Genomic DNA, 17,166 nt, shown 5'->3' on the forward strand with positions numbered 1-17,166 from the left:
ACTCTAATGGACCTCTTTCACATCCAAAAAACAAACAGCAACAGAATTACCTGTTCTAAAGACTTAAACATTGCCTATCATATAAACAGGACCTTCTGCAGAGACAGGTATGTATCCCAGGGACTAGCCCTTCTCTGGATGGGCTCCCCAGCCATGTGAAGCAAAGTTCCTCCCTAGCCCAATTTGACTGTAACTTGGGCAACTGGAAGGGGAAATGGAAATTCATCCCTGGTTTGGCATCTATGTCTCTAATGGATACAGTAAATAATTCAGCTCCTAGGCCCCTGAGTATACATGTTTCACATCCCAAGCCTCTGCTTACACTACTAAGGGTACCAGAACTTCTCAGGGATTTGGGATTGATGGCTAGGCTTAAAAAGTCCCAGTGGTCATTATCCTAGTATATGCTCGTCATTTCTCTCAAAGCTTAATTCCTCACTATTATACGATTTTGTCAGTTTTGTTTATGCAGTCTGTTCCATTATGTTATATGTAATGTCTACAATCAAGCTTATCCTGCATGCCTTGCATACCTATATGTACTATTAGAATGTACTTTATTGTATTGTAATTGTATTGTATTAATTTTACTTGATGGAGTTTTCTCCTCAGGCCTCCACTGAAAATGGGCTCTGATTGGACCAGAGGACTATCCCGGTAAACAATTGTCAATAAATAAAGAATACCAGAAAGGCTCATCCAGACTCTGCTACACTTTGCTGTGAAGGAAAGGTTAGTTTGTTTTTATTTTTTTATATTACTGTATTGCCTTTCTATATTTTGAATACTGTAGTTTGCTTTCTTTACCTTGTGTTTTGCTTGCATTCTGTTTTAACAGCATATTAAAACTTCAAAAGAGACCACAGCTCTCTCTGTTCTGAGTCAGGCAGAATTTTTTCCCGCCCTGCCACCCATTTAAGTTGTCTTGTTAAATACCACTGTCTTTCTAGTTGCCCGCCTCTTATTTTAATTTGACTATATATCTCATTTCTCTCTACTTTCACTGGCTTATGTGAGTAATCACAAAATCATCATTTTTGAAATCCCACCCCTTCAATTATTTAAATTTATTGGCCATCCTACAGTATTTCATAGTACCAAAATACAAAAGTGACCACCCCTTTCAATCCATCTTGCTGTTTTAAAAATAGTAACTCTCCACTAAACCTTAACTTTTTAAACAAGTAAAACTCAAGTTACCTACTTTCACATCTAACTTCTCTAGTGCACACTGCAGTGCATTCTTTTCAACCTTTAAGCATCCCTGTGACTAGCACTTTCTCTAATTCCTGCTGGAAAGCACTAGGAAGCCTTAAACTCATACAAACACTGAACTCTCCTTGTTAACAAGGAGAAATTAATAGTAGGCACTAAACAGCCTATAATTGCAAAGTACCTTGCTAAGGAAACAGCTCCTATACTTTACAAAGAAAAAAAAAGCCCCAAACCAGGCATGTCCAAGGGTCAGCTTCCGGTGATTTCTCCTGTCCACCTGGTGAATCTGGGCATACTGGGGCAATGCAGCAATTGCCTCATGTACACAGACAACCCTCTCCTCCTACCACCCAACAGTACAACCTGTGAGAGATGCACTTACATAGCCAAAATGGAAGCAAAGCTCTCTCCACCCAAGATTGTGCTAAACAGTCAAGAGGAGAAGGTTAACACCCACACTACACCTCAAGCAACACATAGCCCTTCTAAACCCTTCTAAACCCGCACCACCAACACCCACATATAGCAACACTAAATCCACATATGCAGAGGTCCTTAACTGTAACCTGCCCAAGCAACAAAGACCTCTGAAGCTGAAACGCAAACAAACACCAATCACAACCAATGTGTCACATAGTTCACAACACCAGTGTGCCACCCAGCAACAGCCCCTAAGGCAAGACAATGTACCTAACACTTTAGTCATAGGTGACTCTATAGTCCGGCACACTGATGTCCCTTTCACTAGGTTGAATAAGGAGAAAATTACAGTCAGCTGCCTGTCGGGTGCAAGGATCCGCCACATAATGCATGCACTCAAGTCACTCCACAACAAGTACAAATATAACTTTGTCATTGTCCATGTTGGAGTGAATGACTTGAGAAGTACCTCCCTGGACTACATGAAAAGAGACATGGAAGAGCTCTCGGATCATGTGGCCCAGGCAGGTATGACCCTAGGCCTGAGTAGCATCCTGCCTTCGCCCAGAATGATACCACAATATAAGGATAAAATGATTGACTTCAACAATTGGCTAAGCTTATGGTGTCATTCAAAGGGGATCCAGTATCTGTCTGCCTGGGATGACATGATTGACAGACCATGATGCTTTTCCAGAGATGGTCTGCACCTGTCGCCCCTGGGATTCAGGTTACTGGCTAAGGCTCTTGCCACCCCTATAGTGCCTTTTTTAGGCAAACTTCAAAGGACAAAACCACCACCGTAACAGGTACAAGCATGCAAAATCTGAAGGTAATGCTACTCAATGCTAGAAGTCTAAACCTCAAAATGCACTCTCTCGAGGCACTCCTAAAAATGGAGAACATTGATATTTGTGCAGTAACTGAGACCTGGTTCAAGTGTCCAGAGAGCACCGCTGCAATACCAGGCTACAACTCTTACCACACTTTTCGGCCACCAAACCAGGACCGAAACACTAAAGGTGGAGGAGTGTCAATATTCACCAAGGATATTCACACCACCAGGCTAGTTGGCCAACACAATGTGTCTGAAATTCTCCAAGTGCAACTAACACTAGGTAAGACTGCAATCCAAATTGTAGCTTGCTACAGATCCCCCACCATACACCAAGATTCTCACTACACCTTTCTAAACATACTGGAAAATATTAAGATAGAACCAAACACCCTAATACTGGGTGATTTTAACTACCCTGCCATTAACTGGGAAAACTACTCATGTCCCAACACCTTTGCGAACGGTTCTTGGAATTCATAAATTCCAACGCCCTGGATCAACTAATCCATAGTCCCACCAGGGCTCCAATATCCTAGACCTGGTCATTACCAACATGGGAAATCAATGCTCCATACCTATGGTCACCCCTCGTTAGTCAGGTCTGACCATAAGCTAATCACCCTTAACATCCACATCCCACCTCCACCCCCAGTAAAGAAACCACCATAAAAACTTCTCCAAAGCCAACTTCATGCTACTCAAGTCAGAAGTGACAAACTTCATGACACCCATGCAGACGGGAACTGAAAGTTCAACTGCTGAATCCTACACTAAGGCACTGCACGAGCACATCCACTCATGCATGAATCGTGCCATCCCAAATAGAACCAAAATGCTCTCATCCAAAAAGGAAGCCAATCTGGTGGTCCCCTGCCATAAACAAACTTTACAACAAAAGGAAGAAACTTTTGCAGAAAAGAGGAAAATCCCAGGATGCAAAAAACTCCCTTACTAGCCTCAGTAAGAAACTGAGATGCCTCATAAAATCCTCCAAAGCTAGTTACGAAAATAAAATTGCCAAAGATTCCAAAGACAACCACAAAGCATTCTATAACTATGTCAAGAATCTAAATGGCAATGCTCAGATCTGCTCTGAGCTAAAACAGAATGGCATTAAATATACTGATCCGAAGGATATTGCCAATATCCTGGCAGATCGATTCAGTGCCAACTTTACCCCCCTCTCACCCCCTAAATGGCCCATCTCAATACCAGAAGATTGCCAAATTCCAGTAATAACGGCCACACAGGTACAAAACGCACTCTCTAAAGCCAAGAATACAGCATCCATGGGACCAGATGACATCCCTGGCTGTGTACTACATGAACTACAATATGAACTGGCACCTCACCTAAGTGTCATGTTTAATCATAGCCTCACCTCAGGTTTCGTGCCCACTGAGTAGCACAGAGCTACAGTTATCCCAATCCTCAAGGGGGGATCCACCTTGGATCCCGGAAACTACCGTCCCATCAGTCTGACAAGCCTTATCTGCAAGGCCATGGAGCGTATTATCATGGAACTTATAAACAAAGACATTGGCAACCTTCAAACACTAGACCCCACCCAGTTTGGGTTTGTGAAGGGCCGATCTTGTCTCCTGAACCTGATTGACTTCTTTGAATCAGTCTCCAGAGCCACGGACAAGGGTAAGGTGGTCCACACAGCCTATCTAGACCTTGCCAAGGCCTTTGACACCATCCCCCACTCTGGAATCATAGATAAACTTACTAAGTTGGGCATTAATCCCTATGTCACCCAATGGGTTGCTAAATGACTTACTGATAGAACCCACACTGTAAACGTAGCCGACTCGAAATCCAGCTCCAGACAAGTGACAAGTGGAGTACCTCAGGGTTCAGTCCTGGGACCGCTCTTGTTTGGCATCTACTTCTCTGAAGTGCAGGTCAACACTAAGGGACTCTGGCTAACAAATTTTGCAGATGACTGCAAACTGGGAGCCATTATTGAATCCCCAAATGATGTGGATACTCTACAAAAGGGCCTTACAGAAACAGATGCTTGGTGCCAGAGCCATGGGCTCAAGCTCAATGCCAAGAAATGTATTGTTATCCCCTTTGGGAAAAAACATGTATCCATGAATTACCATATAGGTGGCAGTACACTAAACACAGAAAGTGTGATAAGAGACTTAGGGACACAGGTGGACAGTGGTCTCACCTTCAATAACCACATCGCCACAACAGTCAGGAAATCCTTCTATGTGGCACACCTCATCACAAAGGGCTTTTCATCCAGAAAAAAGGAGGTCATTGTCCCACTGTACTCATCCCTAATTAGACCCATTATAGAATACAATGCCCCATTTGGTATGTACCTCTCAAGACATCTGCAACAACTGAAAAGGCCTCAGAAATACCTCACTAAAAGAATCACAGGCCTAAAGCAGATGCCCTACGCTGACCGCCTTAAAAAACTCCAGCTATACTCTGTCGCATATCGTCTACTCAGAGGCGATCTCTGCTTAACATACAAGGCCATGTCAAACCCAGAGCTGTTGGACATGCTACACTTAAAGAAATCCCAATCCCTCAGAGCTACACGCTCCAGGGATCTAAACCTTGTCATCACAATAAACAAAACATGCTGGAGGAATAGGTTCCTGACCCAGAGACTCCCCAGACTCTGGAATAGATTGCCCATACATGTAAAGCAGAGTGCCTCTTTGGACCTCTTCAAGAGGAACCTTGACGATTGGATGGGAGAAAGGAAATTCACCCCAGGGATCACGTCAGTTGCCCTGCTAGACAGGGGTCCAGGAAAGTAAATAATGTGGGAAGAAATAGCCAGGGAATTGTTATGGCTAGGCTTGTATAGACCCTAGGGCTGATAGCCTAGTACCAACCTATGAACCTATGAATAAATAAATAAATAACCTAAGAGTGGAATTACCATATTTATGAAGTCATCTATGTGATGACCTCACTACTGTGGAAATGACCTGCCACCAACTTGCACCCTTACATCAGTCTACAATACATTTTGTTTGTGGATCCAATTACAGCAGAACCACCTCCAAGGGCTATAGAAAGTCAACATACTTTTTTAACACATCTTAGATCAGTCCAAAAGGCATTTGTCTAGAATTTGTCACCATGGGCCCATATTTACCTGACCTTCACTGCACTAGACACACTTTTTATCAGAGTGAGGAGTAATAGCTTTAAGTTACACATTTACATATTTTTCATTATTTTACAACAGGTTCCATTCAGGTGACTAAATCTGCTTTAGAAAAGGACCTAGGTCATAGAAAAAAAATAACTTGAAGTCTTTAACATTACATATAACATATACTTTAAAAAGCAGGTATAAAATATTATTCACAAAAAACTGATAACCTTATTACAGCAAACTACCAATATAAGTAAGTGTAGTATGCATGCAGTGTTTGCACAACTGAAAGGATATACTTCTTTTAAGTTCTCTTAATAAATAGCTGTCTGAGTACTTTTGTATTAACATTTGCAAGCAGCTATGTTACTATGCTGTATGTTTGCCCAAAGAGCTTGGGTATAACTGAAATATGTCTTTTGTGATCAGTGCACTTATTAGGTTTCCTAAAAGTGAATAAATATAACTTTGCATGTTCCTTTTTAAAAATTGTTTAAATATAATAAAACCAGTCAATTTACTATAATATAATTAAATATAGCATTCTATTACCCCAGTAAATATGCTAATAAAAAATAAACAAATGAAATTGTAAAACAGTAAAAATAATGAAAAGTAAATGAACAGCTTCCACTAGGAATTGAACTCAGGACCTTCTACGTATGAAGCAGATGTAGTAACCACTACAATATTACCTTCGCATAACCTATTACTACAAGTTCAATGTCTTATAAGAGCTTTTAATTTTAAAAGGCTACTGATACACAGGTTGTCATTCAGTCCTGGCCAGTACATGGAATTCAGTCTCAACTGCCATGCGAGTTCCAATTTTTCTAATAGGTAGGGTAACGCCCCCCCCACGAATTCTAGGTACCACACATTCCAATATAATGAACTTAAATTCATGTTGTGGAAACCCTGTAATATGTCTCACTAAGGGGTTGGGAGGGTGGCCTAATGGTTAAGGTGTTTGCCTTACAAACACAAAGTGCAAGGTTTGAGTCTCACAAGGGATAATTGGCTAGGCTTAACATGGCTTGCAAGGGCAGTTAGCTTAGTACTAACCTATGAACCTATGAACCTATTCCCTTCCCAGCCATCTCGTATGTGTCTAAGATGTTCACTAATTCAGGTTTTAAATTTTCTTTCAGTCTTGCCCACGTAGGAACATGGGCAGGAAACACAAATAGCACAATAAACGACCCTCTCTGTAGAACATGTAAATTTGCCTTTAACCCAGATATTTGTTCCGTTAATCTCCACACCTTTGTCTGTTTCAATAATGTTACAAAATTTACACCGACCACATCTGTGCATAAGACTGCTGTCCTTTCTGTGTCTCGAATATATTTTTTAAGTAATGTCCTTTCTAGTATACACAAATGGGAGCCTCTCCTAAAATGTCCTTCATAACTTTATCATTCCTAATAAACTCACAGTTTTTAGTCAAAATATTCTTTATGTAATTTGCTTCCCTATTAAATGTTAAAAAACTATTGTCGTAGGACTTCGATATAGCTGATACACATATTGTGGTTTCACTGTTATTATTAATAGTGTTGAATCCTGTAGTTGTTAAACAGACATTTTCTAATGCTTGTACTACATTAGTGTTTTTCATATTTAAAATAGGGGCAAAATGCCCAGACCTTCTCTTACTGTTCACTTCATTAGCAATTTGGTCTATTAACAAACTTGGATAACCTCTCTTGAGAAACATTTGTTTCAGCAAATGACACTCCCCAATGTACGTCTCCCGTACAGTTGTCATACGGGCAGCACGGACAAACTGCCCCTTTACAACTGCCCGTTTCTGTTTGAATGAGTGACAACTACTAAATTACAAAAAACTATTGGAGTATGTATTTTTATGGAAAATCTTTGCTAGAAACCTATTCCCAACATCCTTCGTTAAAAGGACGTCCAAGTATGCTATACTCGTATCATTTATTGAATACGTGAATTTTAGAAAACTAGTTGTGGTGTTAATATATTCCAGGAAAGCATTCGATGTATCTCTAGGTCCTTTCCACAATATAAACATATCATCCAAATAACGCATGTATGTCTTACAAAATTGAAAATATTCACGTCTTTAAATATTGTTTTTCCCACTCAAGCATGACAATATTGGCATATAGGCCCCCACAAGCGGAGCCCATTGCCACTCCCTCTTTCTGAAGGAAATATTGTCCTTCAAATAATATGAAGTTGTTCCTTAATATTAAATCCAGCATCTGTTCAAAAAGATTAACCCTGTCCTGTGCTAGATTTTTAGAATGGAGATATTCACAAAACCACTGTGAACCAATGTCATGTGGTATCACACTGTACAGGTTAACCACCTCAATAGTGACCAACAGGTATTCTTTACTATAACTGATGTCATTCATTTTCCTTAGAAAGTCCCATAAATCTATACAGACACTAGGCTCATCCCATACAAGTTTACTTAATTCTTTGTCCAAATACTTTGCCAAGGGGTAGGTAATAGAGCCTCTGGCGTCCACAATAGGCCGCATAGGTGGTTGGTACATATCCTTATGTATTTTTGGAATACCAAAAATACATGGGATAGTGGGAAAATCTATCGTGAGGTAGTGCAACTCATTAATAGTGATTAAACCATCAATAAACATGTCTTGGATGAAACCTTTAATTCTCCTATAAGCTACATTCTTTTCATTCAAGGAGCTCCTAGTGTATGTATCAGTGTTCAAGGTCTCAAGCATCTTGTTATATAATCCACTTTATTCATAATTACTACCCCCCCCCCCCTTTGTCTGGTTTCATTATTCTCACTCCATTGTTATGGAGCAGGAATTCAAGCTCAAAAGTCTCTTCCAAATTCAAGTTCATATGTATCCTATTCCCATTCCAGACTCTTTTGTGTAACTCTCTTAAATTGAGTTCACACACTCTTTCATAAAAAATTAAGGTGTAGTGTAGTAGTGGATTATATGTGCTTGAAATCCTGAAAGGGTCACTAACTGATTCAATTTTTTTAAACAGAACATTTAAATTTAATTTCCTGATATAAAGCTTTAAGTCCATTAATGTATGGACTAAATCAAAAAATCTATCAGGAACAAAAGTAAATCCTTTTACAAAAATGTCACACATAGTTTCATTCAAAATCAAGTCTGAAAAATTGTACACTTTGAAATCATTCTCTGAATTGTTACATAATTTTAATGGTGGTAAGGCATAATGCCCCCCTCCATTGTTCTCAGATATTAATGTCACTACTAAAGCAAGCTATGACAGACTGTGACTGGTGTTCATCCAGTAAGTCAAAGTACACCTCCTTACGTGAGGTTTGAACAGCTCACTGCATTTAAAGGGAACTCCCACCCGAAAAGGAATATATATTTTTCATCATACCTTGATATTCTGTACATGACTGAAGTATCACAAACATTCTTAAAACCCCAGGTGTCTCTCATGGGAACAGTCATAAACCCCAGGTGTCTCTCATGGGAACAGTCATAAACCCCAGGTGTCTCATGGGAACAGTCATAAACCCCAGGTGTCTCTCATGGGAACAGTCATAAACCCCAGGTGTCTCTCATGAGAACAGTCATAAAACCCAGGTGTCTCTCATGGGAATAGTCATAAACCCCAGGTGTCTCTCATGGGAACAGTCATAAACCCCAGGTGTCTCTCATGGAAACAGTCATAAACCCCAGGTGTCTCTCATGGGAACAGTCATATACCCCAGGTGTCTCTCATGGGAACAGTCATAAACCCCAGGTGTCTCCCATGGGAACAGTCATATAAATGTGATTGTATTTTTTCTATTTGTCCTCCTTCTACAATATAGTATGGGGCTCTATAATATGTCACACAGTAGACATTATAAATGAGTTTTCCCCCTCTGTTTAGCTAGTGTCACAAGCTTCTTAGGTGGTTTAAGATACCAGTATTTGGGTTTCTTTGCAACTAAAAGAAACTAATCCATGATTACCGACAACTGGTAAAACCTTTCATACATAACTTACATGTCATTCAGTACAAATTACATGAAAAATCAGGGTTTTGTTGCTGTAGTCCTGATAACATTGAGTTGCCCTGACACAGAAGCAATTTTCGAGGGTAATAAACTTTTAATTTCTAATTATACCCTCGATAGCAGAGCTTTTGCTAACTGTATATATAAAAATTGGGGCCTCAGATAGATCTATCTTGGAAAAAATAGGGGTGGAACCCTGTATTATTTGTAAGAAAGATAAAGCAATCAAAACTTCTTTAGAACAGAACAAGAGTATGGTGGATGGTAAAAAGAAGTGCTTAGTGGGAATGTTTAATTGTCGGTGCTGCTCCCAATACTCAAGTATTAATACATGTGATAGATTTTGTATTGGATGTGAAGCATTCAAGATCAACAGGTATTTTTCCTGCAATTCCAAGCAGGTAGTTTACTTAGCAAAGTGCCATTTTTGTTCAGTGTTCTATATTGGTAAGATTTCTAGAAAGTTAAAAGAATGCATATGTGCATTTGTTAGATATAAAGAAGGGGGGAGTTACAAATGCTTTGTTTAAACATGCCAACATTTTTAATGCACATTACTTTGGATTTTTTTGTTATAGAACAAGTAATGAGTGATCCGCGGGAATGTATAAAATGAGCATTTAGAAAAATGCTAATTGAAATGGCAACTTAGATTGGATGCCGTGAATTATCCTGGGTTAAATGAGACTTGTTCGATCAATTCAGTTTTGAAATTGAAATACTATGATGCTTGTTGAATTTTATTTGCTTGACTGATTCTTTGTATTGTGTGGACAGTGTTATCACATGGTTTTTAACTCAAATGTATTTAAATGGCTTTTAAATATGAAAGTTTAGTTCTGATGAAGTTCCACAAAAAATAAGGAATGAAAGCGCTTAACTTTTAATAAAGTATTTTTGAAATTTAGCCGTTGCCACTGCTGCACCTCAGCAGTTTTTATTTTATTTGTTAGTTTTATATTTGGGGTCACAGTTTTCGAATGTGACAGAGGTAGCCAAAATAATTACAATATGGTAACTGATAGATCAGGCCAATACTGTGATAAAGACTTATGACCTGCTATTACATAATGAAAAGAAATTACTAAATGACAATAAATAAAGCAAAAAGGTACTATGATATAGTCCAAGAGCCATGTTTCAAAAACTAGAAGGAAGACGTGCAAATATAGTGCAGATACTTACAAAGCAAAAGGAGTATACAGGAACACAGTAGTGGCCCCAGGAATAGCCAGCAAACACAGCAGTGGCCCCAGGAAACACACCATTAATATATATGGCTGCCACTGGGGATTATGCATTTAGAAAAACAGATTAAGGCAGAGGACATAGAAAGGGGGTTATTTTTAGCACTGTTGTGTCATGATTGGTACTTAAGCATAATGGAAGTGGCCAGGCACTATACAGCTGAACAACATGAGACAATAACCCTGCTGTGCTTATTACATGGCGCTTTTAGGAAATCAGATAACTTCTACATCACATTGCTGGCTCAGTCAGAACCTTCTCCGGTAACCGTCACTACTGTGTTTTCACATTTAAAAGATATGAGGTTTGCACCAGCCTTGTCATGAAGTAGTTTGCAGTGACAATGTCTACAGCATGGGGTTCACTAGGAAATGTCTCAAAGTGCCTGCAGATGTTAAATACTAAGGACATGTGCAGATGTCAGTCTTATGTAAGGCAGGTTTTATAAACAAGTGCTTGGAGGCAGACACATGACTGCACTGCTATCCACACAGTAGGACTGTAATTTTAATAGACTAATCACTAAGGGGAAGCGCGAAGATTTGTGCTGCAGGGATAAATAACGGCAGCATAACTATACATCAAAACATGGTTCATTTACTATGTGAAATACTGTCCTGTACTAGAGATAATGTGTTTTGATGGCAGCTGCTCTGGTTGGGAATTTAACTCTCCCCAACCTCTTTTTTTTTGCATTTATGACACCCACTTATCAATTTAATAGCCTTGATGTAGCTTATTTTGATGAGTAATATCTTGATAGGTAGGCATATATCCATAAAGAACATTTGTATGCTTGAACCTGTTTCATTTTCCTAGTAGATAAACAGTGATTGGGGAACCGTCTGTAATTTTTTCAGTCCTAATACTGAAATGAAATAAAAAAGATTGCAAATAAAACTGTGTTAAACTCACCTTTTCAAACATTGCAAAACATCCAAGACAACTGATAATGCAGTATACTTCTGGAAGGCGTGCACCACTGCCATGTGGCTGTAAGAAATAAAACATTAGAGAAATAAAAATCATGCAAGACATAATCCTTTTCTACATTATTTGTTTCCCTATCAGGTGATCCTTTCACCACTTGGATCTTTACATCTGCCGAAACAGTAAGCTTAGTAAAAGAGAACGAAACATTACACTGAAGTACACAAATAAATGCAAACTCGTTTTTTCACACCACCAGTTTCTCAACTTCAAGGCTTCATTATGTACAAAATTAAATGTTAGCATTTCAGCCACATACACCAAGCAAAGTCTTCTACAGCTGCATATTTTTAAAGGCTTAATATAAAACAGTTCAGTTAAAGAAATATTACACAAATACACTGCAAGCAGGGCATTCTTTTAGATTCCACACATAACAGTGTGTCATCTCTGAAGAGCAAAATGTGTCCAACAAATGCAGAAATATATTAATCTGATTATGCTTTGTACCTGGATTTTGTGACAAGCAGAGTTTGCAGACAGCATGGAGTTAGTCATGTCACTACGACCAGAGGCAAGGTAATTTTCTACTTCTTTAATCAGTCATTGCTACATCTGGCACAAATGCCTTCCCTTTGAGAATGGTGCTGAACAGGTTGCTTTTTGTATACCTCAGTGGTCTTCCATCTTTTCAACTTTCTGCTGTTAAGTGTGGGCACCATTCCACACAGGGTATGTGTGTGGATAAACAATGACTATGCTATGTCCACCATGTATGCCATTCTTCTAGAAGGCATGGGGACGACCATAATTCAGTAGCTGGCATCAGCCAATTCCCATGTCTGCCAACATGATAGCAAATTAGGAAGGGCTACTGCACCAGCTGTTTAACAATATAACTATGAGCTTGATTCCAGCAGTATTACTGGGCTGGAATATATGAGATTTGGGTGCTAAGCCTATGGTAACAGGCATGGAAGACAGTGGACGGGAGTCAGAATATTTACTCTTAAGATGTCCTCTCTGCAGTCAGAAAGGGAGAGGTAATACTAAAGCATCTTCAGAGATCATTCTCTCTTTCTCTCATATATATATATATATATATATATATATATATATATATATATATATATATATATACGCACACATCTCCTCCCCTAAACCCACACACAAATACTTAGTGGAGTTGATAACAGCATTTGTAAAAAGTTGAGTGACCAGATAACCAAATGTTGTTTACAGTATCATTCCTCGCAGACCATACAAGCATGCATACTTACAAAGAATCCAAGAAGAAAACATTTATCATTCCAGGTAATCTTTTAATGTGAGAACAGTTTTAAATTCTGAGACTTGTTAATGCAATTACTAGAATAATGAAAAATGAACGCATAAAAATGAGTCTTACATTTAGTAAGTTTGAGATTGCTGTGTTCCAGAATATTCCCCTTCCTCTAAGATATAACAATATCTTGCAATCAGTCACAGTGGGGGTACAGTGGTATGTAGAATAGTATTTGTTGACATTCACTGCTATCCTTAAGTTTTATTGTGTTGTCCCCCCCCCCACCCACACACACACACAATTCCAGAATTTGCAATTACAGGTTTAAGAATTGCAGCAGAAAGCCCTTTCAAAACAGCTGGCTATCAGGAGAATTTATTCAAGTAGTTTTTCAGAGGAGACAAGTAGAGTTGAAGAGTACTTTAGATGGGTCAGTGGCTTCTGATGCGGACTTCCGTGGCTGCTCAAAGTACTGATGTAATTTAAGGGGGAATCCACATGGAAACCACAGAATAGAACTGAGACTGAACTGATCTGGAAAAGTAGAATGTTGTGAACATGCTTTTTGCTGCTGGCCCCTCTGTGAGTAATAATTACAACAAACCATTTATCTGTGCACTGCAGTTGGTAACAATACCATACTGTGCCCTGTGTTATGTGCAAGGTAAATATTACCAGCTCTTCTCACTTCTTGGCATTGTGCTATACATTACATTTTACAGCTGTACTTTTATTTCTGTTGTACCTTAGGCTAAAGTTCTAGCTGAAACACATCTAAAGGGCTTACAAGCCTAATTATCAAATACATAAATGCATGCAAAGAAAGACAAGTACAACTGAAAAGCTTACTGACTTTCTATTTCTATTTCTCAGTCAATATTTTACTCTATTTTTTTATTATTACATTCAAAAGATTTTACTTTCATAATCTTTTCATCATCCACTTACTGGACATTGTACACGTCATTTCTTCATTTATGCCAACATTATGCATTCAGCCCTTAAGTTAATATACCCTGAAGGCAAAACCACAAAACCCTAATATTTTAAACCCTCAAACCCTCTAAACTGGCAGCCAGTCTCACAGAAAGGCCACCTGCCTTACATATGTCACTAAACAACAATGCACTTACACCCTTTCCTATTTTTTGAGCCCCCGGACAATCTATGACTTTGAAAGTTACAAATACCTGCATATAGAGTATGATATGATGTCTAATGATTTTTTAACTTCCACTGTGCCAATTCATATGAGTTTTGTGTGTGTGTGTGTGTGTGTGTGTGTGTGTGTGTGTGTGTGTGTGTGTGTGTGTGTGTGTGTGTATCTGTGTGTGTGTGTCTGTGTATGTGTAGATAACATGACTTCCTACTTCTGAGGGGTGCACTGTCTATACTGCATCCACAAGCATCATATTATGCGATAATGTTATAGAGGAAATGTGTGACCATGTTAGGGCAAAGCTCATCGGATCATCTTAAGTGCAGCCTAGTTCTTACACACTGATACCTACCTTAATCCCAGAAGAATCAGGTCAGGGAGAAGGAAGGGAGATCACCTTGACAAGTCAGCATTTACATACAAACAGAATATATTATGGTAGTTATACAACACTGTGAAATACGGAGTATGCAGTGGTGTTTCAGTCATCATGTTAATGCAATGATGTTTTACCTATCATGAGGATGCATACCTAGAAAAATAACTTTTGGTTATGTCATCTGAAAGTCCACAAAAGCACATAAAACATATTTTAATAAATACCATTTACAAAACTAGGACAAGGCTTGCAGTAGCTTGCCTTCCCAAGGGAAATATTCCCAAAGGGCTATTATTCCAATACAGTGGCCAAACTACAATTAACTTTTCAAGCAAGTCTGCCAGGGGAAGAGGCAGGTAGTGTGGCTATGCTGCCTGTGTGTTCTGATTTCAGGAATGAAGTTCTAGAACTAGAGATTTATCTAGAACAGATTAGATGCTCTTATGCTACTTACTCCAGAACAACACCTTAACCCGAAACACACATTACATATTATGTCAAGTAATAATACAAAAATAGAAACTATAAGCCAAACTAAACTACTCGGGAGTCATAACAGATGACAATGTCAGATTTGATCACCACATACTTCACTCCATCAAGAAAACTTACCAAAAACTCGCCTCCCTCTATAGGGCCAAACACTACCTGACAGAGCAAGCAAGGGTTACCTTGACAGCAACATACTTCCTTCTTTCTCTGTTATATGCTTCCCCTATTCTTACAAATATCAACACTACATATAAAACTAAACTAGCTTCTGCTACTGCAAAATAGCTACATTTGCAACCAGCCTTATAAGATACACCACTGCCTTGGATTAAAACAAACTGGCCTGCACTCCCATACTCACAGCTAATCATTGCCCACAACCTATTGTATTCTCAGACAAATGCCCAGCACTACAACATACTCTGCTCTACTATTCACTCACTAGAGACTTTTGCTCTAGCAATAAACTCTTACTGTGTATTATATCAGTAAGACATTCAGCACTGCTGGAGACTCTCTCTACTCTCATTATGTGTCAAACCTCTGGAAAGAAATCCCCACACAGTTAAAACAGATAGAAAACTTTAATAGTTTCAAAAGCATTGGTTAAACAGCACCTATGCCAAGGATTTCTCTGTTCTTCCTGCTCACCTGGCTAGCTTAACTCAGATGGCGTTTCTCTAGCTCTTACAGCCACTTTGCTTCCCAATTGTTTGTACTGTATCGCTCCTCTTCATACTGCACTAACTTCCTAAACTCTTACTCTTCCTGCGTCTCTCACACCCCGCCACTAACTACTATTCCTCCTCTGCCCATTTATCTTCCTGTTCATTTCTATAACTTCTCCTTTCATATCTCTCGTATCATCAGTTTTGAAGATACATTACTTCTTGTCTGTCTGTAGATTATTACTAACCTCAAAAACACCCCAGTTTCATCTTTTCCCTGCAGCATCTTGCTACAAATACATTAACTGTTATTGCATTTTATTTTTCTATTCAATAATTATCCAATTTATATTACTTCTTCTCTTATTTTTTGTGTTAAAATGCTATGTTCTTGTAAGAAATATTTAAATGTCATGTAAATCAGCTAATGCACAGATGTTTTCACTCTGCAATTATAAATATACATCATGTATAACTTAAATCTGGAGCTTTTTTCCCCAGGCCTCCACTGAAAAGAATTTTACCCAGTGGGACTTTTCCTGGATAACAAAGACAAATAAATAAATAAATAAATATATAAACAAGTAAATAGATCATGTTGGAAACATATTCTATTAGGAGGACAGGTGGGGCAATAGAAAAAGATTGCTCCAGTATAACCCACACTTTACTATTGGCTGTGTTGCTGATAGGTAGTCTCTTCAGGGAGGCAGCATATCCAAGCAGCAATAGAACTTGACAGAAGCAGGTGTGGAGCTAAACTTAAGGCTGGTGGGTGGTGAAGAAGAATAAAGTACACAGAATCAAAGGCTGCCAGCTTGCACTGCTAGAGTAGTTTAATGCTGAAAATCCATAAAGTGAATTAAAAAAATTAAACAACTAAATTACTAGTTTTAACCGTGTCTGCTATGTCTGAAAAGGCTGGACACACTGCATCAAGCATATCATGGGCCAGCTTGCACAACCCAATACACTGCCATGGTATGTGAAGTGAAACACTGTCCTTCAGTGAATGTTCCTCCAGGATGGCTGTGTCCCTCAACTCCCCAGTGCGGGGGCTTTGTCCTCATACCTCAATTTCTACATATATTATATTCAAGGTCATAGGTCATATTAGCTAAAGGAAAAGGAAAGTGCATTTATTTTATTTTCTCAAGGCTGATGCAACCTTAGAGGTAGTTCACTTTAAAGACTGTGGACAATACAGTAGACCAGCCACACTGAGTAGACTCAAAGCAGGTGAAGCAGTCTTCTGCAAAAATAGCTAGAAACTTGTGCCATTATTACTTTTCGTCTTACTAGACATTATGAACAGTGGATAGTGTGGGTTTATGTTCATTTCAGGTCAGGAATTAGAACCCATTAACCAAAACATACACTTTAA

The 17,166-nt window shown here is 38.9% G+C and overlaps 1 protein-coding gene across 2 annotated transcripts in view; it reads right to left on the minus strand.

Moving 5' to 3' along the window:
- The window catches only part of DENND2D (DENN domain containing 2D), a 773,347-nt gene that overhangs the window by 159,616 nt on the left and 596,565 nt on the right, over positions 1 to 17,166 (minus strand). For both annotated transcript variants that reach the window (XM_044076655.1, XM_044076656.1), the window contains exon 5: positions 11,785 to 11,862. In XM_044076655.1, coding sequence (XP_043932590.1) covers positions 11,785 to 11,862 — 78 coding nt within the window. The remainder of the gene's footprint in view (positions 1 to 11,784; positions 11,863 to 17,166) is intronic.

Source organism: Protopterus annectens, chromosome 7.part0 (genome assembly GCF_019279795.1).
Source record: "Protopterus annectens isolate FY-2018-M chromosome 7.part0, PAN1.0, whole genome shotgun sequence".
In the NCBI taxonomy this organism is placed as follows: Eukaryota; Metazoa; Chordata; order Ceratodontiformes; family Protopteridae; genus Protopterus; species Protopterus annectens.